The 26276-nt window shown below is 45.4% G+C and overlaps 1 protein-coding gene across 2 annotated transcripts in view; it reads right to left on the bottom strand.

The window, feature by feature from the left end:
* Positions 1–26276, bottom strand: part of EDC4 (enhancer of mRNA decapping 4) — a 324468-nt gene that overhangs the window by 25317 nt on the left and 272875 nt on the right. Inside the window, exons 27-28 of one of the 2 annotated variants that reach the window (XM_029608824.1) lie at positions 11756–11975; positions 2042–2205 (exon numbers count right to left, since the gene is read on the bottom strand). In XM_029608824.1, coding sequence (XP_029464684.1) covers positions 2042–2205; positions 11756–11975 — 384 coding nt within the window. The remainder of the gene's footprint in view (positions 1–2041; positions 2206–11755; positions 11976–26276) is intronic. The other variant, XM_029608825.1, reaches the window with a different exon arrangement.

The following is a 26276-nucleotide window of genomic DNA, read 5'->3' as shown; positions in this document are numbered from 1 at the left end:
GAACCAGATCTGCCTCAGCCAATGAGGGGTTATGAGGATAATAGTCCCCCTGTCCTGTTAAAGCTTCAAGAGAGTCTTCATCACCAGAGAAAATGGAGGATAAGCGTACAGAAGGCCCTTGCCACAGAAGAAGTCCAGGCAACGCTGGCCACAGAACTGGGGGCCTTGATGGTGTCTTCGGCTTTGAAGGACCTTCCTCTTTGGAGGAACCCACAATGGGGATCGCACCAGGAGAAGGAGGTAACTGTGGCCGGTGGGGCATCGATGGCACCTGGGCCACTGGCAATGGCTACATGGGGAGAACACCAAGAGGTACATCGAGGCGCTTCAGCAGTGGTGCCAACATGGAGGGCACAGGATCCAGCATCAGTGGGGGCACTGGTGGGGCTGGTGGTTCGATACCCTGCAAGCTCGAACAACTGCCAGTTGCACCCTGTGCTCCAACTCCTCCTCAAAGACTACCAACGACAGGACGGACTGAGGAGGCGGCGGCATAAACAGATCTCCCTTGGAGCCTCGAGGAAGATCGGTATCTGGCACCGGAATTAGTGGGGAACGCCTTGGACTCCCAGATTCGATGGATGGTGGCACCTCCTCTCTGTAGGGGTCGCTTCGGCGGCATCACAGCCAAAGCTGGTGCCGACCTGAGCCAGATACCATGCGAAGACAGTGACCGGTGGCAATGCTTCTTGGACCTCCCATGTTGCTCAGCCCAGTCTTGCCCTGCACAGAGGATGATGGAGATGAACCTCAAGTCCTCGAGCGAGATGAGGTCGAGGAAGGACGGTCACCGACACCATGCTCCACCGAAGGTTTTGATGGAGGGGTGGACACCAATGCTCCAGTGTCCATCATTTCTCTGCGGCCCTTCGGTGTCGAATGCCCTGATGCCAATGTTGAGGGTTCAGACTTCTTCGACTCGAAGAGCTTCTCCATTTTATCCAGGCGGGCATACTAGCCCTTGGGTATCATCTGATCACAGAAACTACATCCTCAGACACTGTGCGATGTCCCCAGGCAAAGGACACACACCTTGTGCGGTTCCGTAATAGATATAGTCCAAAGCCACTGGCGAAAACCCAACGCCATGGATGCAAAAAAGGTTGACAAGTGATCAATGGCCTGCGGGTCTCAAAAGCTCCACTATTGGGAATCGACTGCATAGTGCAAAAAGACTTACTGCGCTGCCCAGCTAACTAAGGCAAAGAGGAATCGAGAGGGGCCTGGCGTAGGAGTGTCAAACTGACCTTGGAAAGTTTTCCACAAAAAAAGAGTACGAGCTCCACAACCACGAGATGATAGCTCTGCAGAAGAGAAGAGACTGAAGAAAGACTCCGCGTGGATGGTAGCATGCTCAGTGTGCCAAAGTTTCTAGAAACTTTGACATAAGTTTTCTGTGCCAGACTATCTGATGATGTCACCATGTGTGAGGACTACCATCCTGTTTGTCCTAGGAGAAGAGAATAAATCCATGGGGACACTACAACAAAAATGGACTTAGGGGACCCTGTGCAACAGTAATAAGAGTCATCCCACACTTGCTCCATGAGAACTTATAAAAAGCTCTACAAGCTTCTGAGAAGATCTCGATCACCAGACTCTGATGTTAGCACCAACTTGTGGGGACTATTCTGCTTGTCCTTGGAGAAAAAAAAAAAGTAATCTCTAGAACACTTTACTGTGTCTACAGTTTTTAAAACTTTACTTTTCATTAAAAAATAAAAGAAAACAAGAAACATCCTGAAACAAAATGAGGATTTTAAAAATATTGCTTTCTGTGCCTTTAGCCACAAAACTGCACAAGACACTGCAGTGCAATCAGCACAAGTAGAGTTAATTTCAGCCCCATTGTCCTAGACACTGTAGGGCAAGGAGTACAAAGAACAAAGCCAATGGCAGTCTCGGCATTTTCAGATGCTGCAAGGTACCAAAAAACAGGGAGCACAGCCAATGACATTCTTAGTATCCCAGAACCTGAGTCAATGGAAGCTCCTGGGCTCCCAGCAGTGAACATAAGGAACTGAGACAACATGATACTCACTTAAGTTTGAGCTCAGTACAAGTGCTCAAATCTGAGGCGAGTTGCTGAATGAGGGACAGGAGGACAGGTTGAGAGAGAGGACACGGATGCTGGTCAAACACTTGCTGAGGATCCACTGTCTCACACACATAGAGGACCAGATTCAGGTCTGAAGCAGTCAGTGCCTTTGTAAAATAAGAAAAATGTTAATCATAGCAGGGATAATCTTTGGCTGTAGGTTATATTAGCAGCTTCCTGAACTCTGTACTCTCCATGTGTTCACAGTTCAGCACAACCTCGAAAGAATTTAGAATAAAAAAAACTCAAGTCTTCTGTTGGCTAGTCTGTCATCAGAGGAAGAGACATGACATTTCAGATTCTAGGACAATCTAGCCCACTGTACCCTTTTGTGGGTGCACGCTCCCTGTGCTGTACATTTCCAAGGATATAACTGCATTCGTACAGCATTAGGGCAGACAGAAAAAGCTGGTCTTTGAATACCTGGCTCATCACTCATGGGCTATGTATGATCACCCAATCTTTACATACAGGATTGAATATTACTAGCTGGGGATGGCATGTTGTCATGCATAAATACATTAGGGACATGAAACTTTAAATATAAGGAAGAGATGGGGTGGAGTTTAACCTTACAAATATGTAAAAGACAGGGAATTACAAAACCTTAATCAAGAGCAGATTTTAATGTGATTTAAGATTTATGAACTGTTAGAGAAGTTAGTCTGTATATTGACACTAAATGACAAGAACAGATGGAAATATTTAGCAATGCTATAAATCACTGCTCAGCAAATTGTGTACACATCTAAAAATTCATGTGCATACAATCAAGATAAAATACACAGTGACAAAGTAAAACAGAAAAATGGAAATATTTGCCTGAAATAGCCATGTGCATGTGTCTAAAGTGCATAAACGGATTCAAATATCACAAAGAGAAAAAATATTGCATGTCCTTTAGCTGACATTTATTCTCCATACATGTACATGAAATTCCCATGGTGCTTTCTTAGGGGCCAATGTAATAAGCAGCACTAAGTCTACAGTGCTTTAGCATGGGGTTTTTTTTGTTGTTATTTTTTTGCGCATCAATGATGCCCTGGTATCAAAAAAGGGCTTTAGTGCCAAAAAAAACCCGCACTAAAAAACCCATGGCAAGCTTAGTACAGGTGATTGCAAATTGCAAGGTAATAGCCTAATTAGCTATTACCCTGCAATGCAAGGAGATGTGCTAGTGGGGAAGCTGCCTAATGCATTTCCTACTACCGTGGGAAGTTTAATACCTGCTCAAAGGCGGGTATTAAACTTCCCTCAGCTGACCTGTCAAGTCCCCCCTCCCTTCCATGTTGCTAAAACACTTTCTTGAGGTCTGGCCCAGCAGGCAAGGCAGTCCTTATCCTTGGAGCCTCCATTTTTTGTACTAACCTTTAAATGCTCATTGTCCAGCAGGTCCCCTTCTTCTTCCTCAAAACCTTTCTTGCTCCAATAAAACTTCCGTGCTCATTTCCCAGCCCCCCTCCCCAGTCTCATTTCCCAGCCCGCAAAACCCTCCCCCACCTGGGAACTTCCTCCAGCAGGGTTATTCCTGATTTGTTCTTTTCACTGACAGGCGTCAGTGAAAAGGACCAATTGGTAACAGTCTTGCTGGAGGAAGTTCTCCGGCAGGGGCTCTCGAGTGGGAAGGGTTTCAAGGCTGGGAAGCAAGCATGGGCCTCGGGGAAAAAGACAGTGACCTGCTGGACAATGAGCATTTAAAGGTTAGCATAAAAGAGGGAGGGACCCCTGAACCTGGAACCCTTTGCCTGCTGAGCCAGACCTTACAGAGGGGGTCCAGCATGCTAGGGTGGAAGATAGAACAACTTTCTTTTTTTTTTTTTTTTAATTTGGGTTGGCATGCAGTCTCTGAGTAAAAAAAAAAAAAAGAATTAATTTTTACACTTCTAGTGTGCTTTTTTTTGTGTGCGAGTCATTTGCATACCATTAGTTTACAGCATGGGACCCAGTGTTTTACTGTCCACACAAAGAAAAAAAACGCACTAAGATTTAAAGAATTTTAGCGCAGGTTTTATTACATTGCCCCTGAATGAGCCTTTAGGCCTTTATATGTTTGGTGCTGAGTGCTGTCACATCACCAACTTTTCTGACTCATTTAACCTGCTTGTCTTCAGAGAACAGAAAGCCATAGCAAAAAAGAGGAAATAAGCTTAGAACAATGGTTCTCAAGCCTTTTTCCATTGTGGGCCTTTTCAGCATCTGGATCTCTATTATAAGTGGTTAGGTCACTCATGTGAAAGAGGTCATGGGACACAGGGACTGGTAAATTACAACTCAGAAAATATAACCCAACTTGCCCCAACTTCAAAAAATACTGCAACTATGAAGAAAAAAAATCAAAATAAAATATAAAAAGCCTATGCAAATACTTTAATAAACCCACAAAAAATATAATGAACCTACAAAAAAAAATTCAAACTCCCTATCAACATGTTAGAAATTTAATGTTATAGGAATGCAAAGGCTCGAACGGGGAATGCCTGAGCCTTGTAAGCCTTTGGCTAATCTGTCTTGCAAAGCTTTGTTCCAGTACAATCCCCAACTCCTTCCACAACTACCTGCTGTGATTTCAGGCTGCCTCATCATTGCCAATAGCACCCCAATTATTGTGCCTGCTGCACGAGTGGTCTGCTATTGGCCTGTTGTAATATGAGTCAGCCTGTAGCTTGTTAATCACCCATATGTGAGGACTACCATCCTGCTTGTCCTGGGAGAAAGTGGCGTTGCTTACCTGTAACAGGTGTTCTTCCAGGACAGCAGGATGTTAGTCCTCATGAAACTCACCTGCCACCCTCGCAGAGTTGGGTCCACTTACGTTTTGTTATTTTATTTTTTGCTCGCACTTTTTTGCTACAAATGAGACTGAAGGGAGACCCCTGTGGACATAGGGATCATGGCATGCTGGGCATGCTCAGTGTGCCAGTCAAAGTTTCTAGAAATGTTTTCCGTGATAGGGCTCCGTCCAGTGACACTCATATGTGAGGACTACCATCCTGCTTGTCCTGGGAGAAACATGGTTTTGCATCTTTCCTCGTACCATAAATGTGTTACTTTATGAAGATCTTGTATTTACATTCCCCTGCGAGAGCAATTGGCTCCAATTTTCACTGAAGCATTTCTTTTACACACTCTAGTTATAAAGTGTCTTCTAAAAGTGACTGTTGTAACAAGTGCTTTTTGTTATGTTACGATTAGATTTGGTATGCTCATATCCCAATACCATTCATGGAATTAAGATGTCTATGAAAGGAAAATTAGGACTTACCTGATAATTTTCATTCCTGTAGTACCGAGGATCAGTCCAGACTGCTGGGTTATGCCTCCCGTCCAGCAGATGGAGTCAGAGAGAAACTGAAAAGGCACCACTGATATACCCTGGTGCGCCCCCTGCGATCCTCCAGTATAATCCATAACAAAGCAGTATGAAATTAGAAAACAATGGCAAATTCTGTGACTAGCTCAATATAAAGATGAAATGTACATGAATATGTGGAAAAACGAGGAAACCATGAAAACAACCAAGTGCCCGTAAAAAAACGGAACCCGAAAAACAACTGTTGCGGGACTGTACACTCTTCACTGACATGGGCGGGCGTCTGGACTGATCCTCGGTACTACAGGAATGAAAATTATCAGGTAAGTCCTAATTTTCCTTTCCCTGTACGTACCAGGATCAGTCCAGACTGCTGGGAAGTACCCAAGCTGCCCTAAACGGGGTGGGACCCTGCCAGTCCCGCACGAAGCACACCACTGCCGAATGAGTCCACCGTCGGAGCGCGCACGTCCAAACGGTAATGTCTCGCAAAGGTGTGCAATGTCTTCCAAGTAGCCGCTCGGCAAATTTCCTGCGAGGAAATAAACCCACTCTCTGCCCACGACGCCGCCTGGGAGCGCAGAGAATGAGCCTTAAGACCCTCCGGAACGGCGCGACCCTGGGAAATGTAAGTAGACACAATCGCCTCTTTCAACCAGCATGCTATCGTAGCTTTTGAAGCTTTATTTCCCTTCTTTGGACCACCCCACAAGACAAACAGATGATCAGACAACCGAAAAGGGTTGGTAACGTCCAGGTACCGCAAGAGCGTCCTTCGAACATCCAACTTGCGAAGTTCCGGTTGCCGCGACGCCTCAACCCCGTCCACCGCAAAGGCCGGTAGGTCCACCGTCTGGTTGACGTGAAAAGCGGAAACTACCTTAGGCAAAAACGAAGGAACGGTACGTAGAGAAACCCCCAAATTAGAAATACGGAGAAAAGGTTCCCTACAAGACAACGCCTGGAGTTCCGAGATTCGGCGAGCCGAACAAATAGCAACGAGAAAAACAGCTTTGAGAGTGAGATCCTTGAGAGTAGCTCTTCGTAGGGGTTCAAACGGAGAAGTACAAAGGCCCCGGAGAACCAAATTTAAACTCCAAGAAGGACAGATAGGTCGCACCGGGGGACGCAAATGTTTAACTCCTTTTAAAAATCGTGCAACATCCGGATGCATGGCAATGGAAAATCCGTCAAGTTTACCGCGGTAACAGCCTAAGGCTGCTACCTGCACACGCAGAGAATTATAAGATAAACCCTTCTTCAGACCCTCTTGCAAAAAAGTCAGAATATGAGACACCGTTGCCTTCCGCGCCGGCACTTCCAGACCCTGACACCAGGAGTCAAAAACCTTCCATACCCTGACATAAGCAACCGAGGTAGAGGGCTTACGAGCCTGCAGAAGAGTAGTAATGACCGACCGGAATATCCCTTCTTTCTCAATTGCCGCCTCTCATAAGCCAAGCCACTAGACAAAAGCGATCGGCCTGGTCGAAAAATACTGGACCCTGCCGAAGGAGTCGAGGCAGACGACCGAGCCGCAAGGGGCCGTCCACCGCTAGATTGATGAGGTCGGCGAACCACGGCCTCCTCGGCCACTCCGGAGCTACGAGAACGACGGGTCCCGTGTGGGATTCTATGCGACGCCATATTTTCCCCACCAACGGCCACGGTGGAAACACATACAGAAGAACGTGCGCAGGCCAGGGAAGAACTAGCGCGTCCACGCCCTCCAACCCGTGTTCCCTTCTGCGACTGAAGAAGCGAGCTGCCTTGGCATTCAAACGAGTTGCCATGAGGTCCCACCGGGGAGTTCCCCACTGGCGACAGATGAGTCTGAGTGCCTCGGGAGATAGTTCCCACTCTCCCGGGTCTAGTCGTTGCCGGCTGAGATAGTCTGCTTGAACGTTGTCGACTCCTGCGATGTGAGACGCCGCAATCCGAGACAGGTGCTGCTCTGCCCACACCATCAATTGGCTGGCTTCGGTTGCTACCGGTAGACTCCGTGTACCGCCTTGCCGATTTATATACGCTACTGTGGTTGCGTTGTCGGACAAAACCCGAACTGCTCTGTCCCGAATCAAAGGCAGAAAGTGCTGTAACGCTAGGCGAACCGCCCTTGTCTCCAAACAATTGATCGACCACTTGGTCTGAGGAGGCGTCCAACGTCCCTGAGCGGACTGAGACTGACAGACTGCCCCCCAGCCCGGCAGACTGGCATCGGTCGTGACAATGATCCATTGAGGTGGCTCCAAATCGGTGCCTTGGAGCAAGTGGACCGGATCCAACCACCATTGGAGACTGGTCCTTGCTGGGGGTAAGAGTGGCAAAGGTATCTGAAACTCTTCCGATTTGGGGTCCCAACGAGACAGAAGCGCCCTCTGTAGCGGCCGCATATGCGCAAACGACCACGGAACCAAATCCAGTGTGGACGCCATATATCCAAGAACCTGTAAGTAATCCCATACCACAGGCAGGGGAAGGGCGAGGAGACGGCGAACGTGCGCCATCAGACGCTCCATCCTTGCCTATCGAACGAGGCGCCCAGAAATTCCAAATTCTGGGAGGGGATCAGATGGCTCTTGGGGTAATTGACAACCCACCCCAAGGAGTGGAGCCGGTGAAGGACTGCCTGAATCGCATCTTCGCAGAGACGTTGCGATTTTGCTCGGATGAGCCAGTCGTCCAAATACGGGTGTACCAACACTCCGTCTCTCCGAAGACTCGCCGCCACCACCACCATTACCTTGGTGAACACCCTCGGAGCTGTCGCCAGACCGAACGGAAGAGCACAAAACTGGAAGTGAGACCCCAGGACCATAAAGCGCAGAAATCTTTGATGGAACTCTTGTATTCCTATGTGCAAGTAAGCCTCCGTGAGATCTAAGGAAGCCAAATACTCGCCTTTGTGTACCGCAGCGATGACCGAGCGCAGGGTCTCCATCCGAAACCGCGGTATGCGCAACGCCCTGTTGACTCGCTTGAGATCCAGAATTGGCCGAAATGTGCCCTCCTTCTTGGGAACGATGAAATAGATGGAATAACAGCCCGTGCGTTGTTCGGCGGGCGGCACTGGCACTATTGCTCCCAGCGCCTGCAACCGCTCCAGGGTCTGAGCAATCCGCTGTTGCTTTACCAGAGAACCGCTGGGAGAGATAAGGAACAAATCGCGCAGGGGCCTTGCAAAATCCAAGGCGTTGCCGTGAGATATAATGTCGAGGACCCATTGGTCTGAGGTAATTGTGGCCCATTCCTCCCGAAAGTAAGAGAGTCGTCCTCCTACCTCCGGGACGGAGGAATGGACCGGCGTCCCTTCATTGAGCCGCCTTAGAGGTGGCGAAGGTATGAGACGCCCCTGCGCGTGCCGGCCTTCTACCACGAAAGGAAGGAGTCCATGACTGGGAATGCGTAGACGGCTGTTGTGTAGCAAAAGAGGACCCCCTTCCCGATCGAAAACGGCGTTGCCCGCGAAATCGTCCGTGGAAGGTACCCGAAGGGCGAAAAAATCTAGGCTTGTCCTCTGGCAACTTGAACACCTTATTCTCCCCCAAAGATCGAATAAGGCCTTCTAACTCGGTGCCAAATAACAATTTGCCCCGAAAGGGAAAGGAACCGAGTTGGGCCTTGAAGGAAGAGTCTGCTGCCCAGTGACGCAGCCAGAGTAACCTCCGTGCCGACACAGCCGAAGACATAGACCGGGCCGAAGTGCGGAGGAGGTCATAAAAGGCATCCGCGGCGTAAGCCACCGCGGATTCTATACGGTTTGCTTGCTCTGCTTCATCCGGAGGCAGATCTTGAGATGTCAACATCTGTTGTACCCAGCGAAGGGTAGCCCTTTGTACCATGCAGCTGCAAACGGCCGCCCGTACCCCCAAAGCTGAAACCTCAAAGATGCGCTTAAGCAACGTTTCCAGCTTCCGATCCTGAAGATCCTTAAGGGCCGTACCCCCTGTTACGGGAATGGTGGTATGTTTAGCCATGGCAGTGACCGCCGAATCCACCCTTGGCACCCTAAGGAGCTCCAAGGAATCAGCAGGGAGAGGGTAAAGCTTATCCATAGCGCGGCTGACCCTAAGAGTTGCCTCCGGATTATCCCATTCCCGGGATACAAGCTGAAACAGTTTATTGTGAAAAGGAAAAGCATGCGCAGGCGTGCGGAGCCCGTCTAATTCAAAATCCCCTGGCTGGGAATTGGAGTCAACCTGGGGTACTGGAATCTTTAGTTCCCGAAGAACATGGGCAATCAAAGGATCCAGTTCTTCCTTATGAAATAACCGGAGTATCTGAGGATCATCCCCCTCAACCGGGTCCGTACCCCCTACATCCATATCAGGATCCGGCGTGGACGGATCCTGTGAAAGGGGGACCGGAGCCACATGCTGAGGGGGTTTTGGAGGGGGAGCCGAAGGAGCTGGAGCAGCCTGCTGCGGAGGTTTAGGAGGAGCCGGGGCTGCATCCCCCAAGCCAAAGAGACCAGTAGAAATTCTCCCCCGTTTATCTGGGGCAGGAGTACCCTGTTCCCATTCCGTTTCGGCCTCCATATAAGCCTTGTGGAGCAAAAGTACAAATTGTGAGGTAAAAGGATGAGGCCTCTTTAAAGAACCTCCTTTTGCTCCCCCAGGTGGCAAATTAATAGGCCCTGGTAACCCGCGGGGGCTAAGGTCCGGTGGGGACAGGGGGGGGGGAGGTCCTCCCCTTCGTCCGACGAAACCGCATCGCAATCTGAATCATTTAAATGGCTGCCGAATTCTCCAAAATGGCCGCTGCCCCCGGTATCGGCAGCGCGGACTGCCGAGGTTTGGCCGACGCTGCCCTTGCCCCAAGCCACGGGGAAGAGGAGCTCCCGGCCGCGGCTGACCCCCGCGAGGAACCCTCACCCCCGGGAAGGCACCGGGAGCAAAGGCCCTCGCGGGAGAGCCGACGGCCCGGCTCCCCACATGCTGTACAAACAGTTCCTCGGGGCATGCTTTTTTATTTATTTTTTTTTAAACCAAGAACCGGCGCGAAAAACGGCGCGAGCGGGGACTGGGTGACAAGCCACCCCTTCCGGAGACCACAGTGAGGAACGCAGGCAGTGGACACAATTACCTCGTTTTTTTTTGGGTTTTTTTGTTTTTTTCGCTGCCACCAGCAGCTAAGATTACCTCACAGACAATTTGCTTGTGGAGCCTGCAGGGGGTGTAGCACACCCGACTAAACTTACTTCTCCGAGGAATTAAACTTCTCAGGAGGCGGATAGGGAGAGTGACCGGCCCACCGATTAATCCTCCCCTCCTCTCACTGGGTAAGGCTGAAAAAACCCCGGGAAAAGGCTGTAGGGCAGTGCCCTGCCTTGCCTGCTACGGCTCCACTTATTAGTACCAAATTAGGTACAAACCATTAATTGATCTAGTCACAGGATTTCTCCTCTATATTAAATCAAACCTGATAGGGAAACCCCTTCACAAATCAATTTACAGGAGATCAGGACCGCAAGGTTATGCTCTCTCATCTGCTGGAGTCAGAGATATACTGGAGGATCGCAGGGGGCGCACCAGGGTATATCAGTGGTGCCTTTTCAGTTTCTCTCTGACTCCATCTGCTGGACGGGAGGCATAACCCAGCAGTCTGGACTGATCCTGGTACGTACAGGGAACATGCTTTTTTCACTTGCTATATGGAAGGCGGCTGGCCTTACTCAGTGATCCCTTGATCAAAGTGCATGATTGTTGAAAATAATCTTTGTAAATTATTGTTTACTACCTGACTTTTTTATTTAATGAACACCTTGGAAAAGTGGAGTAGCTGTCTAGTGGTTAGAACCACAGGCTGAAAACTAGGGAAGTCAAAGTTCAAATCCTGCTTCTCCCACATATACTCCTTATGACTTGGGCAAGTCACTTTACCCTTCGTTACTTCAAGTATAAACTCAGATTGTAAGCCCTCTGGGGAAGGGAACTGCCTACTGTACCTGATTTTAACTTGCCTTGTGCTTGGATTTGGAAAGGAAATTAAATCTAAAATCCAAATCTGCTAAAATCCAAATTCACTGTTGGATGCCACACTTTATTTGCTGTTGTAGTTTATGACCAGCACCTAAAGTGGGAGAAAAAAAAAGAGGCCCAATGAATCCACCATATGGCAGGACCCATTGAGATAGGGGATGGGGCTCTCCTATGCCTCCTTTGATTTCCCAGCTCCAATGATTATAAAGGATGATGTGGACATGGAGGTTAGGGTGGGGATAATAGATAACAGATTGATTGTATTTTATCCTAATGATTTCCCAGGGCCCATGGTTATCATGGAGGGATTCAGGCAGATTCTCTTGTGGTTTCTCGGGCCTGTGACACCAGGTTAACGATCCTTACCTGCTGGAAAGCTTGGTTCACATGCCCCTGCTGCATTAGTTGCAAAATGTGCGTCTGCTGAGATTGAAGGTCCAGCTGAGAAGAGGGGATGGGTGTGCCTGCTGCTGACCGCATGGCTTGCATGATGCTGGAGGTGACAGCCGCCTGCTGCTCTTTCATTGCATGGCTCACTTCTCCCTTGATAATCCTCTGCACTTGGGTGAGGATAGACTCCTGCATGCTGCGAGAAGGAAAAAGGTAGAAACAAGTCACTTGGAGGATTACAAGCTGATGCAGAATTTTAGTTCTGTCGGTAAACAAGAGTTCAGTAAAGATCAGAAACCTTATCTCCTTATTTGTTACAATGTCTAAACTATGTCATAAAAACAGAATTTGACAGAAAATAAGAACTGCAAGGTCCATCTAGTTTGCCTGTTTTTGATGAAATACTGCACAGCCTGCTCAATCTTAGGCTTCACCCTTTCTTGCCTCTAAAGATCTTCCGTGCTTTCCCCATGCTTTCTTGAATGCTCTTACTATTTGGTTTCTATATCTTTCACTAGGAAACTGTTTCATGCATACACCATATTTCTACAAATAAATATTTCCTTCTGTTTCTCCTGAGCCTACCCCCCTTTCAGTATATTTTGATCCCTTGTCCTAGAACTTTCTTTCCATTGAAAAAATAGTAGAAAAACCTGTCAAATGATGGGAGATAATCTCACTGGTTGGGATGGCAACCATTTCACTGCATACATTGGAGACCTGCTAAATGCAAATATATCTCATGAATATTCATGGAGAATATCCTGAAAACTTGACTGGTGTGAGGTCACCAGAACAGGTTTGTGAGGCTCTAGGGTATACATATACATATTAGAGCTGAGCCAAAGGAGGCTAGAGTCCAGCTCAAGTCAAGTATCTGGCTTGGCTCATTACCCTCACAAGATAAGCCACACTCACCAACACTTTTGTTTCCAAATTGCTTTTTCCCTCCTGGTCCAAAACAGCATAGGTTGCTGGGATGCTCATTGAGAACCAGCTCTCCCTGTTTCTGCATCAGCCCCACCTCCTCTACTCATGTACTTCCTGTTTAAAGTGGAAGCACGCAAATAGACCAGGCAGCTGTCAGGACAAGAGGGAGTGCTATCAGCCAACATACTCATAGCTATGCTACTATGGGGCAAGAAAGGAAGGGGAGGAAGAGAGAAGAAAGGAAGGGAGGATATTTATAGGGGTTGAGGCAGGAAAGGAGGAGATTGGAAGCAGCAAGATAGCAATAGGGAGAGAAAGGGAAAGGTAGGTGTGAGATAGTTGGTGATATGGAAGATCGGGGAGGGCAATAAATTGGAGCTGGACATGGCAGTGGATGGGGTAGCAGAGGAGGCTGAGATGGAAGAGAGAAAGAAGATGAAAGGGTTGGGTACAAAAAAACAGGAGACAAAATATGAAATGAAGGTCAACAGAAACAGGATGAGTAAAGTGGGTGTGAAGATAGACGAACAAAGAAAAGGAATGGAGATGACAACAAATATCTTATTCATTAGTGATACAGTCTTATACATAAGCCAGCCTAGGGAAAAAAGTCTGAAAGACAACTAAGGTGGAAATTCAGTATAATTTTCAGCAAGAATTTTGGATGTGTGCATAGCACCACCCTATTATGATGAAACTTATTGTACACTGGAAAAGTCGCTAAAGGCTTGGAGCTCAGATTTTCTATGCTGACACCAAAAGAAAAACTCTTATGGCTCAGATAATTGAGCTCACAAAAATTGAGTGGCTAGAAGGGGACTTTCAGCATCTGGGTTAGAACTATGTTGACATACCATGACATAGCAGGAAACGTCAATTGCAGTAAGCCCCAAATAAATTTAACAATTAGAAAATGTAAAGAAATTGTGTTCACTTCTACATAGTGATAAGTACCAATTGCACTGAGATGGACATGAGTTTGTCAACAGACTGAGAAATTTAGAAGGTATTTAAACAAATAGTTTTTGTGCGAAACAAACTTTCTCCACTTAAAAAGGCTTAAGCTCCTAAATTTATTTCTTAAATTAGGGCCTAAAGTTAGGCATCTATTTTCTGTGCAATTTAGAAGCCTAAGTTCCCAATTGAAAAATCATTTACATTTAGGGTCCTAATGAAACTAGGAGCCTAAATTTAGGAACTCAGCCCTAATAAATATTCAAAAGTCTAACCAAATGTTAGGAGCCTGAACTCTCTGAAAAATTTCTTTTGAGTTTATTAAGAGTTTGGATACCACAAGTACTGGAAAGTAAGCATACAGGAGATCTGCCACTAAATGAAGAGAGGTATGTCTGTTGCTAACCTGTATTCTGATCTCCTACAGCAGAAGACAGGCAGCTTTCTGTCTAGGACTGTCGCAAACAGATCCACCCCAGCAGGGCCTAACTCGAGGATGAATCTATCCACTAGGTCCTGATCTGGGACCCACTCATGGAAGAGATCCAGCAGGGTATTGACAATCTGCCCAGGACATTGTTTCTTCCTACCAGAAATATGGCTCTCAGTGTTACCTCGTGAGAGGCTGTCCAGTTTCACAACTTAACAGCTTCCCAAAACAGGAGGTGGAATTCTATACCTACTTGCCTGTTCAGGTACAATATATTTATTTGGTTGTCTATTCTGGCCCAGGATAATTTTGTTGGGCAACCAATTTCTGAAGATCCTTAAGAGCAACAGAGAACTGTCCCTCGGCTGCAGGAGACTGATGTATTATAACAATTCCTTGAAAGACTAAGGGCCATGGTTGGAGCAGTAGCTGCTACTACCCTAACATATTTTCTTTTAAACTTTCTGAGCAGACTGGATGGACCTTTTTGGCTTTACCTGCCATCATTTGCTATGAAAAGCCATTTTAAGTGGGCTCTTCAGTCCAGATTGGATACATTTATATTAAGTATAGCAAAATGTTGCTTACCTGTAACAGGTGGTCTCACAGGTCAGCAGGATGTTAGTCCTCACAAATGGGTGACATCACAGGATGGAGCCCAATCACAGAACACTTTTGTCAGAGTTTCTAGAACTTTGACTGGCACCTACTGGGCATGCCCAGGATGGCACTAACCTTGCAACCAGCAGAGGTCCCCCTTCAGTCTTGTTTGAAAGCTAAAGTGCCAAAAGTAAAATAAGAAAACGTAACAAACCCAACACTGCGGGGTGGGGGGCGGGTTTCGTGAGGACTAACATCCTGCTGACCTGTGAGAACACCTGTTACAGGTGAGCAACATTTTGCTTTCTCACAGGTCAAGCAGGATAATAGTCCTTACATATGGGTGAGTACCGAGCTGAGGATGTCCGAATATGCACCAAATGTACCCAAAGACGTGCAACAGGCACAATAACGGGGGTGGAATTTGGTAGAGGGCATCCTGAACCCTATTGGGCAGGCGGAAGGGTGTTGGTACATCAAGCTGCAAAAAGGTTGTGCAAGACAGATTGGCCAAAGATGGAATCCTGTCTTCCAGCCTTGTCTAAACAATAATGGGCTGTAAAGGTATGGAGAGAACTCCAGGTAGTGGCACCGAGCGAAGGTGCGCTACAGAAGCTGCCATGGCCCTGACCGAGTGTGCTTTTACGCGGTCTTGAAGTGGAATGCCTGCTTGCTGATAGCAAAAAGAAATGCAGTCCAGGAGGAGAGAGTCTGCTTACCCACAGATTGACCCAATGGAAACAAACAATTGAGTACTTTGCCTGTGGGTAGCTGTACGGTCTAGGTAGACTGCTAGAGCCAGTTTGCAGTTGAGGGTATGCAGAGCCTGCTCCTCTGGATTGGAATGGGGCCTGGGAAAGAAGGTAGGTAGTATGATGGATTGATTAATGTGAAAGTCCGATACTACCTTAGGCAAGAACTCAGGGTGAGTGCGGAGTACCGCCCGGTCCTGCAGAAGTTTAGTGTAAGGCGGATAGGTAACTAGGGCCTGTAACTCACTAACTCTGCGAGCAGATGTTATTGCCAAAAGGAATAACACTTTCCATGTGAGAAAGCGAAGATGACAGGATTGGAGAGGCTCGAAAGGTGGTTTCATGAACCGACCCAAAACCAGATTGAAGTCCCAAGAAGGGGCCCGGAGGACGCAGTGGAGGCTTGAGGTGAAGCAAGCCTTTCAGAAAACATGTTACGAGAGGTTGTACCGAAATAGGAACATCCCCGACACCTTTATGGAAGGCAGCCACCGCACTGACATGCATTCTGATGGAGGAAGATTTTAAACCTGATTCTGACAAGTACCAGAGATAGTCTAGAAACTTCGTGGTGGAACAGGTAAAGGGATCAAGGGACTGAGAAGAACACCATGACTTAAACCTGTTCCATTTGTAAAGGTAAGGTTTTCTTGTGGAAGGCTTCCATGAAGCAATCAGGACACGGGAAACTGACTCCGAAAAGTTGAGAGGCTGTAGGATTAACCTTTCAACATCCAGGCCGTCAGGGATAACGCTTGAAGATTGGGGTGGCGTAGGCACCCGTTGTTCTGCGTGATCAGAAGAGGGTCCTTCCCCAGGGGAATGTGCCTGCGAATGGAGAGGTCCTGAAGAATCGGAAACCACACTTGACTTGGCCAGTGAGGTGCGATCAGGATCATGCTTCCCCTGTCGTGACATAGCTTCATGAGAGTCTTCGAGAGAAGTGGAAGTGGAGGGAATGCATAGAGGAGACCGGTGGCCCATGAGAGGGAGAACGCATCTCTTGGCTGTGAGTGTTGGCTGCGAGTGAGAGAGCAATAGTTCTCTCCTTTGCTGTTTTGAGTTGACGCAAAAAGGTCTATGTGAGGGTAACCCCAACGTTGGAATATCGAGTCCACTACTGTGGGGTTGAGAGACCACGCGTGTGGTCGAAAGGTGCGACTCAGCTTGTCTGCCAACACATTGTCCACTTCCGGCAAAGTAGGTGGCCCTGAGGTACATCGAGTGGGAGAGGGCCTCCGCCCATATGTGTGCAGCCTCCTGACACAGGAGGCGGGAGCCTGTTCCTCCTTGTTTGTTAATGCACCACATGGCCACCTGGTTGTCCGTTTTTAATCAGGATGACCTGGTTGGAGAGGCGATCCTGAAATACTCTGAAAGCATATCTGATTGTTCGTAGCTCCAGGAAATTGATCTGGTGTTTGGCTTCCTCTGGAGACCAAGACCCTTGAGTTTGCAAATTGGCAATGTGTGCTCTCCAACCGATGTTGGAGGCATCTGTTGTAAGAGTTATTTGAGGGTCTGGAGCTTGAAAAGGCAGGCCTTGAAGGAGATTGGCCTGATTCCTCCACCAAGCTAGAGATAGACGAAGTGGGTTGGTAATGTGGAAAACAGCTGATAGTGGTTGAGATGACTGAATCCACTGTGACCTTAGAGTCCACTGTAGGATCCTCATGGCGAGATGAGCCATGGGAGTGACAGGTTCTGAGGACGCCATGTGTCCTAGCAAGATCAGAAAGTGACGTGCAGTGGAGCACTGTCGAGACTGCAGCTGATGGGCGAGAGAGGAGATGAGAGCTCGTTCTAGAGGAAGAAATGCCTTTGCCTTGAGGGCATCCAAGTCTGCTCCTATGAACGACAGGGTTTGCAATGGGACCAAGTTGGACTTTGGATAATTGATGAGAAACCCCCAGAGAGATTAGGGTGTGCAAGGTGAGACGTAGGGACATCAAAACAGCTTGCTGTGTGGGAGCCCTGATCAACCAATCGTCGAGATAGGGGTAGACCTGGACACCTTGAGTTCTGAGGAACGCTGCTACTACTACGAGGCACTTGGTGAAGACTCGTGGAGCAGAGGCCAGACCGAATGGTAGTACCAGATATTGGTAGTGCTTTGGGCCTACGAGAAATCGCAGAAATCTCCAATGAGATGGAGTTATTGCAATATGTGTATAAGCATCCTGGAGGTCTAGAGAGCAGAGCCAGTCTCCCTTTTGTAGAAGGGGGAGGAGGGAACCCAAGGTCACCATCTTGAACTTTTCTCTTTGGAGGAACTTGTTTAAGGCCCGAAGATCTAGTATCGGGCATACGCCACCTGACTTTTTTGGGATTAGAAAATACTGAGAGTAGAATCAGAGGCCCTGTTGGAAGTAGGGCACTGGTTCTATCGCTCTGGACTGGAGGAGGGGGGAAATTTCCTGTTCCAGGAGCGGTGAATGGTCTGATGTTCTCCACGTCAGTCGAGGTGGGGAGTCTGGTGGAACGGTAAGAAAGTTGAGTTGATAACCTTGAGTTATTATGGTGAGCACCCACTGGTCTGTGGTGACTGAGTGCCAGATATGGCTGAAGTGGCAAAATCAGCCTCCCACTTGTACATGGTTTAGTGGAATCTGAATGCTGCGCTCTAGGAAAAAGTCAAAAACCAGATGCTGGACCTGGTTGAGGAGTTTGTGGCTTTTGCCTGCGAGCTTGTCTGGACTGGCCTTTCTGATAAGGCTTAGTAGAGCGACCTTTGGACAGAGTAGGATAAGATTTCCTTTGGCGGTAAAAGGATTTCTTGGGCTCCTTTCTGAATGTTTGCTTAGCAGGATATTCAGAAGGTAGCAAGGAGAGTTGGCGAAGCGTTTCATGGTGATCCTCGAGTTGCGCCACTGTTTTTTGTATTTGCTCACCAAAAAGATTATCTCCAGTGCAAGGCAAATCAGATAGTCTATCCTGGACTTCAGGCCGTAGGTCGGACAACTTTAGCCAGGCCCATCGCCTTGCAGAAATGGCTGTTGCTGAGACCCCGGAAGCGGTGTCAAAAACATAGGCAGATCTTATCTCATGCTTGCCCGCTTCTAAACCCTTTTGAGCTAGGGCGTGTAATTGGTCTTGAGACTGTTGTGGTAGGGACTCAGCAAAGTCCTGTATTTGTTTAAAGAGGACCCTTTTGTACTGGGTCATATAAAATTGATGAGAGGCGATGTGGGATATAAGCATAGCCCCTTGAAAGATACGACGACCTATAGCATCCAGGAATTTTTGTTCCTTTCCTGGAGGATAGGATGAATGAGGCTTGGCTCTTCGGGCTTTCTTTTGGGCTAACTCAACAACCACTGATTGGTGGTTCAATTGGGACTTCTGGAAACCAGGGGTTGACTGGACTATGTATGTAGTGTCAGCTTTCCGATTGACTGGTGCCACAGAACCAGGATGTTCCCAATTCCTTTTGAGAAGATCCAGGACGACGTCATGGATGGGAATAGATGTTAGTTTTTTAGGAGCATCTAAAAATTGAAGAAGCTCCATCATCTGATGGATGTCATCTTGTTCTGTCTGAAGTTGAAAAGGAACAACGTCAGCCATTTCCTTCACAAAATTAATGAAGGACAACTCCTCTGGCGGAGAATGCTTCCTGCTTTCAGCAGGAGAGGGTGGCGATGGCAAGTCATTGGTATCCTGGGATGAATAGTCAGTCCAGGTATCGTAGGAATCATCTCCAGCACCCCTAGCGTCTTTGGAGGGACGAAAAATTGGTATACCTGAAGGTCCCGGGCGAGGCACTGAAGGCATCGATAGTGTCACCAGTGGCACCGATGGTGGCACAGAGGGCATCAATGGATGGGATGGTGGCACTGATGGAAACAAAGATGCAATCAGTGAAACAGATCTAGGCATCGGAAGCGCTCCCAATGGCGGAAGGAACTGTGTTTCACCTTCGTCTGCCAATGAAAGAGGAATCAGAGGAAGGCACCGGGTCCACTCAAGTCGTCGGATTCCTCGGAGGAAAAGCAACGATCAGCGCTTCCATTCTCGTAACGATGCTAGCGCTACTGGAATGGGATCAGCTACCGGTTCAGGCATCGGCGATGGAACTTTGTAGCCTTGCATCGCTTTGCCGATGGCCTCCTGAACCATCTGATCCATTTCCTCCCGGAAACCTGGGGCATGGAGCCCCGATGCCGGAGGAGGAGGAGGAGGCAGAGGCGTAGCCGGGACCACCTTTGGAGGTGGAATCGCAGCTCCTATCACCGGTCCCAGTGAAGGTTGCCTCGTGACCCTGAACCAGATAGGGACGGTGTCTTTTCTGGACGGGCTTTCTTCGATGGTGGTTCAGACGAAATCCTTCCTCTCTCTCCTGAGGGAAAAACTTATTTATTTATTTTTAATTAACATTTTTATATACCGACAATCGTTTACACATCACATCTGTTTACAGGGAACAGTTGAAATATAAAGGGAAATTACAATAAACAAATTTAGTAACTGTAACGTAACAATTAGGACAGTTTGGGAGGTGAACAGGTGGCAGAATCAAAAGAGAGACAGAGCAACAAGGAACAAGTAACTATCATAATTGTAACTGGATGATTTTTTTTTTTTTTTTTGCAGTTCTTCCCAAAGGGTGCTTAAGTATTTGACCATGTAGATTTGGTAGTTCACTATGTGGAAAGAAAGCTTATTCTGAAATTGATGCATCTCAATGAGGTCCAAAGTCTTAGACCCATGGCGTTGCAGATATGAACATCTTCAGCTTCTTGGTCTGCTTGAGAGTACATTTGGCCACCATACTCTGGTGAGGAAGTTGGATCCTGACAAATCTTGGAGTACACTTTGTGTCTGCCTTAATGCTAATATATCCCCGCGTTCAAAAAGAAACTTAAAACCTGGCTCTTCCAGCAAGCTTACTCCACCACACCCCCTATTACATAAATCCCCCCTCCGAATTTACTCTGATACCCTGATATGAATGCCTTTATGCCTGTCGATTTGGTACTGTGCACTAATTTTTGTACATAGTTTTGATGTAAATAGTTTTGATGTAAGGGCTCCTCCCAAAGTTTAATTATATGTTACCTAGTTCAATATATTATCTGTTTTATGTAAGGGCCTTGCCCAATGGTTTTGTGCTCACTGTAAACCGATGCGATGTGCGAACGGTCATCGGTATAAAAGAAACGTTAAATAAATAAATAAATAAATAAATATGAAACCACAATCGTGGGTGCCCCACATTCTCATCTGAGTTTCTTGGAAGAGACCATGCAAAGGTACTGTCAATAACGCCTTTAGTTTAACAAGGTATTTCAGGAAATCAATCAAAAGTGTCCTGGGCTCTCGTGAGATCTTCAAATTATATGGGGTGGCTTTAGCCACACTAACAAGATCTGGGAATTGGTTTCCTGCTGGTTGTGGAAAATGCATTGAGGGGGAGGTCTGGAGAGTAGTTCTCTCCAGCACTACTCTTGTAAAACAAGAAAAGTTCAGAACCTTCAGATTCTAATGCCAAAACCTCCAATGGTTGAGAAGTGGCCGGAGGACAGGCAGGCTTGGGAACAGAATGCTGAACGCCTTGATCTAACAGTGAATCAACAAGGTTTGAGGATGATATGGTCACCAGTGCAACTCCTCACAATTACTCTACTTTTAATATGGTCATTAACAACATCTGTGTGAGGTGCAAAGTCAATGTCAATTTTGATGCATCTGGCACTCATGGTTTAAACAACGGAGGTAGATCACAAACATTCATTAGTGAAGTTTCCAACACCTGAGAATTGTTGAAACAAGAAACTGACTTATCTATTTCCATCCTGAATCTCACCAATAACAAGACTGGGGTTAATAAACATGTGAAAAAAGGTGAACTGGTAGATATAGTATATTTGGATTTTCAGAAGGCGTTTGACAAAGTCCGTCATGAGATGCTTCCAAGAAAACTAAAAAGTCATGGGTTAGGAGGCGATGTCCTTGCATGGATTACAAACTGGTTAAAAGACAGGAAACAGAGAGTAGGATTAAATGGTTAATTTTCTCAGTTGAAAAGGGTAAACAGTGAAGTGCCTCAGGGATCTGTACTTTTCAATACTATATATATATATTTAAATGATCTGGAAAGGAATAAAACGAGTGAGGTTATCAAATTTGTGGACAATACAAAATTATTCAGAGTAGTTAAATCACAAGTGGATTGTGATAACATTACAGGAGGACCTTGCGAGACTGGAAGATTGGGCATTCAAATGGCACATTAAATTTAATGTGGACAAGTGCAAGGTGTTGCATATAGGGAAAAATAACCCTTGCTGCAGTTACACGATGTTAGGTTCCATATTAGGAGCTACCACCCAGGAAAAAGATCTAGGCATCATAGTGGATAATACTTTAAAATAGTCAGCTTAGTGTGCTGCAGCAGTCAAAAAAGCAAAAATAATGTTAGGAATTATTAGGAAGGGAATGGTTAATAAAACGGAAAATGTCATAATGCCTCTTTTCGCTCCATGGTGAGACCGCACCTTGAATACTGTGTACAATTCTGGTCGCCGCATTTCACAAAAGATATAGTTGCGATGGAGAAGGTACAGAGAAGGGCAACCAAAATGATAAAGGGGATGGAACAGCTCCTCTATGAGGAAAGGCTGAAGAGGTTAGGGCTGTTCAGCTTGGAGAAAAGACAGCTGAGGGGGGATATGATAGAGGTCTTTAAGATCATGAGAGGTCTTGAATGAGTAGATGTGAATCGGTTATTTACACTTTAGGATAATTGAAGGACTAGGGGGCATTCCATGAAGTTAGCAAGAGGCACATTTAAGACTAATCTGAGAAAATTCTTTTTCAGTCAATGCACAATTAAGCTCTGGAATTTGTTGCCAGAGGATATGATTAGTGCAGTTAGTGTAGCTGGGTTCAAAAAAGGTTTGGATAAGTTTTTGGAGGAGAAGTCCATTAACTGCTATTAATCAAGTTTACTTAGGGAATAGCCACTGCTATTAATTGCATCAGTAGCATGGGATCTTCTTAATGTTTGGGTAATTGCCAGGTTCTTGTGGCCTGGTTTGGCCTCTGTTGGAAACAGGATGCTGGGCTTGATGGACACTTGGTCTGACCCAGCATGGTAAATTCTTATTTACTTGGGCTTGAGGAGAACTGCATATCCTTGAAATTCATGCTGCTTGTGGAGATGATAAAGACGCCTTGAAGGAGGAGTGTGGATGGTTCTCTGGGCATACTCCTTTGGAGCGTGGGAAATTTCAATCAAAATCCTTGCAACTGTATGTTGATAAGAAGCATCAATGTGCATAAGTTTCTATTCAAGATTTGACATTCACTGACTTAGTGAGTTGAATCCCTTGAGCCCTTGTGATGACTTGAGGAGATAGAAGAGAGAAGAGATGACAGACTAGGATTTGTCCCTGCTCTTCAGCCTATCCTTAGAGCAAAGCAACTGAGGACCAGCCACCAATGTGATTATGGTCAGCTCCCTGGGCCTTTTCTTTGGGATCTGAGGCCTGCTTCAATTTGCTTGTGCCAGACAGGTAGGCATGAACCTTTTTCTAGGTCTGAACTGTTCTTGGTGACACCTTTGCATATACTATACTCAGAGATGATGTAAACTTTCCCTAAATGCTTGTAGCAATTGATGTGATGATCACTGATGGACATTATCTTTGAGCATTTTGGGGACCTCAAAGCTTCTGATTTGCTTTTTGGCAACTGTGAGAAAAACAGAAGGCAAAACCAAATAAAGAAATCTTAAGAGTATAACAAACTAGGAGAGAAAAATCTGACTGGGTCACAAGCACAGCATGCTTCCCCAAATAAAAGAATGGTATTAAGTGAAGGGCATAACAAAAAGGTTAAACTTCCAAACAGCAGAAAAATCCCTAAGTAAAGTTACTAGGAAAACAAGGGATACCGAAGTATGAAATGGCATAAAAAGCTCAAATAATTTAAATCAGCCACAGAGCACTTTGGCTGATAATTGCAGAAAAAAATTTGAGTATCTGTAAGGTCAACCAGTGCATGAGAAATATCATGCATCCTGAAAGATTTTCCTGGAGAGCTCTAGAATGTCTGTACCTACATGGAGATCATATTGTAGAGTGATGATGGAATAATTGTTTAATTCTTGTGTTTGCTGCTTTAACACTGAAAATGACTGTTTTAATAACAAAAAGGGTTGAAGACTTTGAATTTTCTGCATTTGTTCAAATACAAGACAATGGACCAGTGAAATGCTGAAGACTGATAAGGAATGATGAGTATATGAACAGTAGGCAATATGCTGACTTCAGCAGAAGAAAATGTAGACAGGTGACTATAGCAAAAATATTGCAGATGGACAACTGTTACCAAGTACTATAAAATAGCATGAATGTATATGGTTAATGTTGTAGAACCTGGCTATTCATAAGGATTGTTGTAAATGAAATCCCTTTTATGATTTGTAACTTGTCTCTGAGTTTGATTGAGGCAAGTTACAGTTAAAGAATTTGAACATACATTCAGTCAAAAAGAGACAAGCATTCTCAACTGTATTCTTAAGGTATTTAAAAAGCACTATTAAACGTATCATTGTAGACAAAGAGAAAATCGAAGGAAGGCAATCTCTCTGCATTTTCAGTCTCTGTCTCCACTTACATTCCTGAAGCTACTGATTTAGCCCATCAGAATGATTCAGAGTAAGTGTCAATGCAGAGATGAAAGACAGGAATTTAGAATTGCTCCGCATTACCTCTATTTTACCCTTCAGATCCCTAAATCAATATTATGAGAGAAGCTTTTACAGTATGAATTGTGTAAACTGTAATTAATTATAGTATTAAGGCTCATTTAATCCTTTTTCCTCTATCAAGTTTAAACACATTATCTGATGTCCAAAACAATGACAGTTTTTCTAAATTTTCATAATCAGAATAAATCTACATTTTTAAATAATAGTTAGAAGTGGCTTCCTTTATCATTATATTCCCCGCTACAATATGAAAGTTTAAGTTTAACAACATTCGATAGGCCACCCTGCATCATAAAGCTTCCAAGTTGTTTACAATAAAATCCTCAAACAAAATATAAAAAACAAACACACCATTAATCCCCAACCAACCCCTACATTCCAATAAAATCAATTAAACAGGGATGTGCATTAGGCAGCCACTTGTTCAATCACATACTTCAAAGTATGCACATCTGAGTTACACACATAACCATGGATGTATGTACTTTGAAGTATGCGTGTAACGGTGAAACAAAAGCACATCCCTATTAAACGATATAAAACAAAAGTTACCTTAACCCAGCCATCCTCAAGCCATTTCATTCACCTCCATACCCTCTACCTAGCAAAAGACAGATAAATGCTTCTTCTTCCGTCAACAAACCCAGAATTCTATTAACCCTACCACTACTAATCAGAGCAAGACAAAAGTGAAATTAATCTTCACTTAGTTAAAAATCAAGACATTTGCAGTTTGACATCCAAATTTTAAAAATTTGATCTATAATCTTGTCAACGGAGAAAATTTGATGCACTAAAATTTTATAGAAAATGTATTTTTATTTTCATTAGAATTTTGTAATTTTATTCTGTGCTAATTAAACTGACCAATTAAGAGCTATTCTCGAGCTTGGCTCTTGCTGTCAAAACTGGGTTGCCTGTCTCTAGTGGGAATAGCCCTAGATCTCTTCTAGGGTCAGATATGCTAAAGGGTTTTCCCCAAAATTGTGTCTATGGGGAAAGCTGTTCAGTATATCTGGCTCATAGCTCAGCACTGTTTTTGCATGCAATTCTCTCCTATTTTACCTTAAACTTGAGGAAAGGCTTGCAGCATGAGATATAACCAAAGATATTAAATGGTTGGCGTCAGTTTAGAGGGTGACTACTGAAATGATCAGTGGTTTTCATTGTAAAGCATATGGGGACAGACCTAAAGATCTAAACACATATAACCCTAGAGGAAAGGCGAGACAAGGGAGATATGATAAAGACATTTAAATACCTCCAAAGTTTCTATGGAAAGGGGGATCGAGAACAAGGGATCATAGGATGAATTTGAAAGAAAATAGACTCAAGAGTAATCTAAGGGTAGTGGATACATGGAGCAGTGTCCCCAATCAGGTGGTGAAGACAAGAACAGTATCTAAATTAAAAAAAAAGCATGGAATAAAATAGGGTTACTGAGGGAGAGGTAGGGATTGTAAAAATGAATAGTTGCTGTGGATGGTCGACTAGATACGACATATGGTCTTATTCTGTCTTCATTTTTCTGTGTTCCTAACCTGGGATGCTTCTAAACATATTGAGGCAGAAAAGAAAACAGTATAGAGATAAAATATTTAGTGGAGGTCAGTGAGGATTATTCTTTATTATAAGGGCATAGGGAAATGACTTTGAAAATTGTCTATACTTTATGCAGGTAATTGTATGCATGTAATTTCAAAATGTGTGTACTTTTCCTGCAATGTAGAGGCAATCCCGGTGTGTGGTTAGGTCATGAAAGACAACATGCATAGTTTTGATTTTCAAAACTATAAGTGTTTTAGTCAGAATAAATATTCACTGAAAAAGCAGATGCAAGAATCTGTGGGTACTTTTTAATTACACAATTTTCAAAATAAAAAATATGCATGCACTTTCATGATGAAAACTGGTGCAATGACCCTGAGTAAAAAGTACCTGCAGGCTTTGCAGCTATGCAGGTAGTAAGAAAATTGTCCCCAAATGTATTTCTGACATTTTTCAGTACACAAAGGACACTGGATTTCTTATTTAGTATCCCTTGGTTTCCTGAAAGAGGTTCTTACATGCATTCTTTGTGACTGGCATTTCTGATTCTGGCCCATATGAATATGT

This window comes from Rhinatrema bivittatum, chromosome 7 (genome assembly GCF_901001135.1).
Source record: "Rhinatrema bivittatum chromosome 7, aRhiBiv1.1, whole genome shotgun sequence".
Taxonomy (NCBI): domain Eukaryota; kingdom Metazoa; phylum Chordata; class Amphibia; order Gymnophiona; family Rhinatrematidae; genus Rhinatrema; species Rhinatrema bivittatum.
This window is presented reverse-complemented; position numbering and strand designations above follow the sequence as displayed.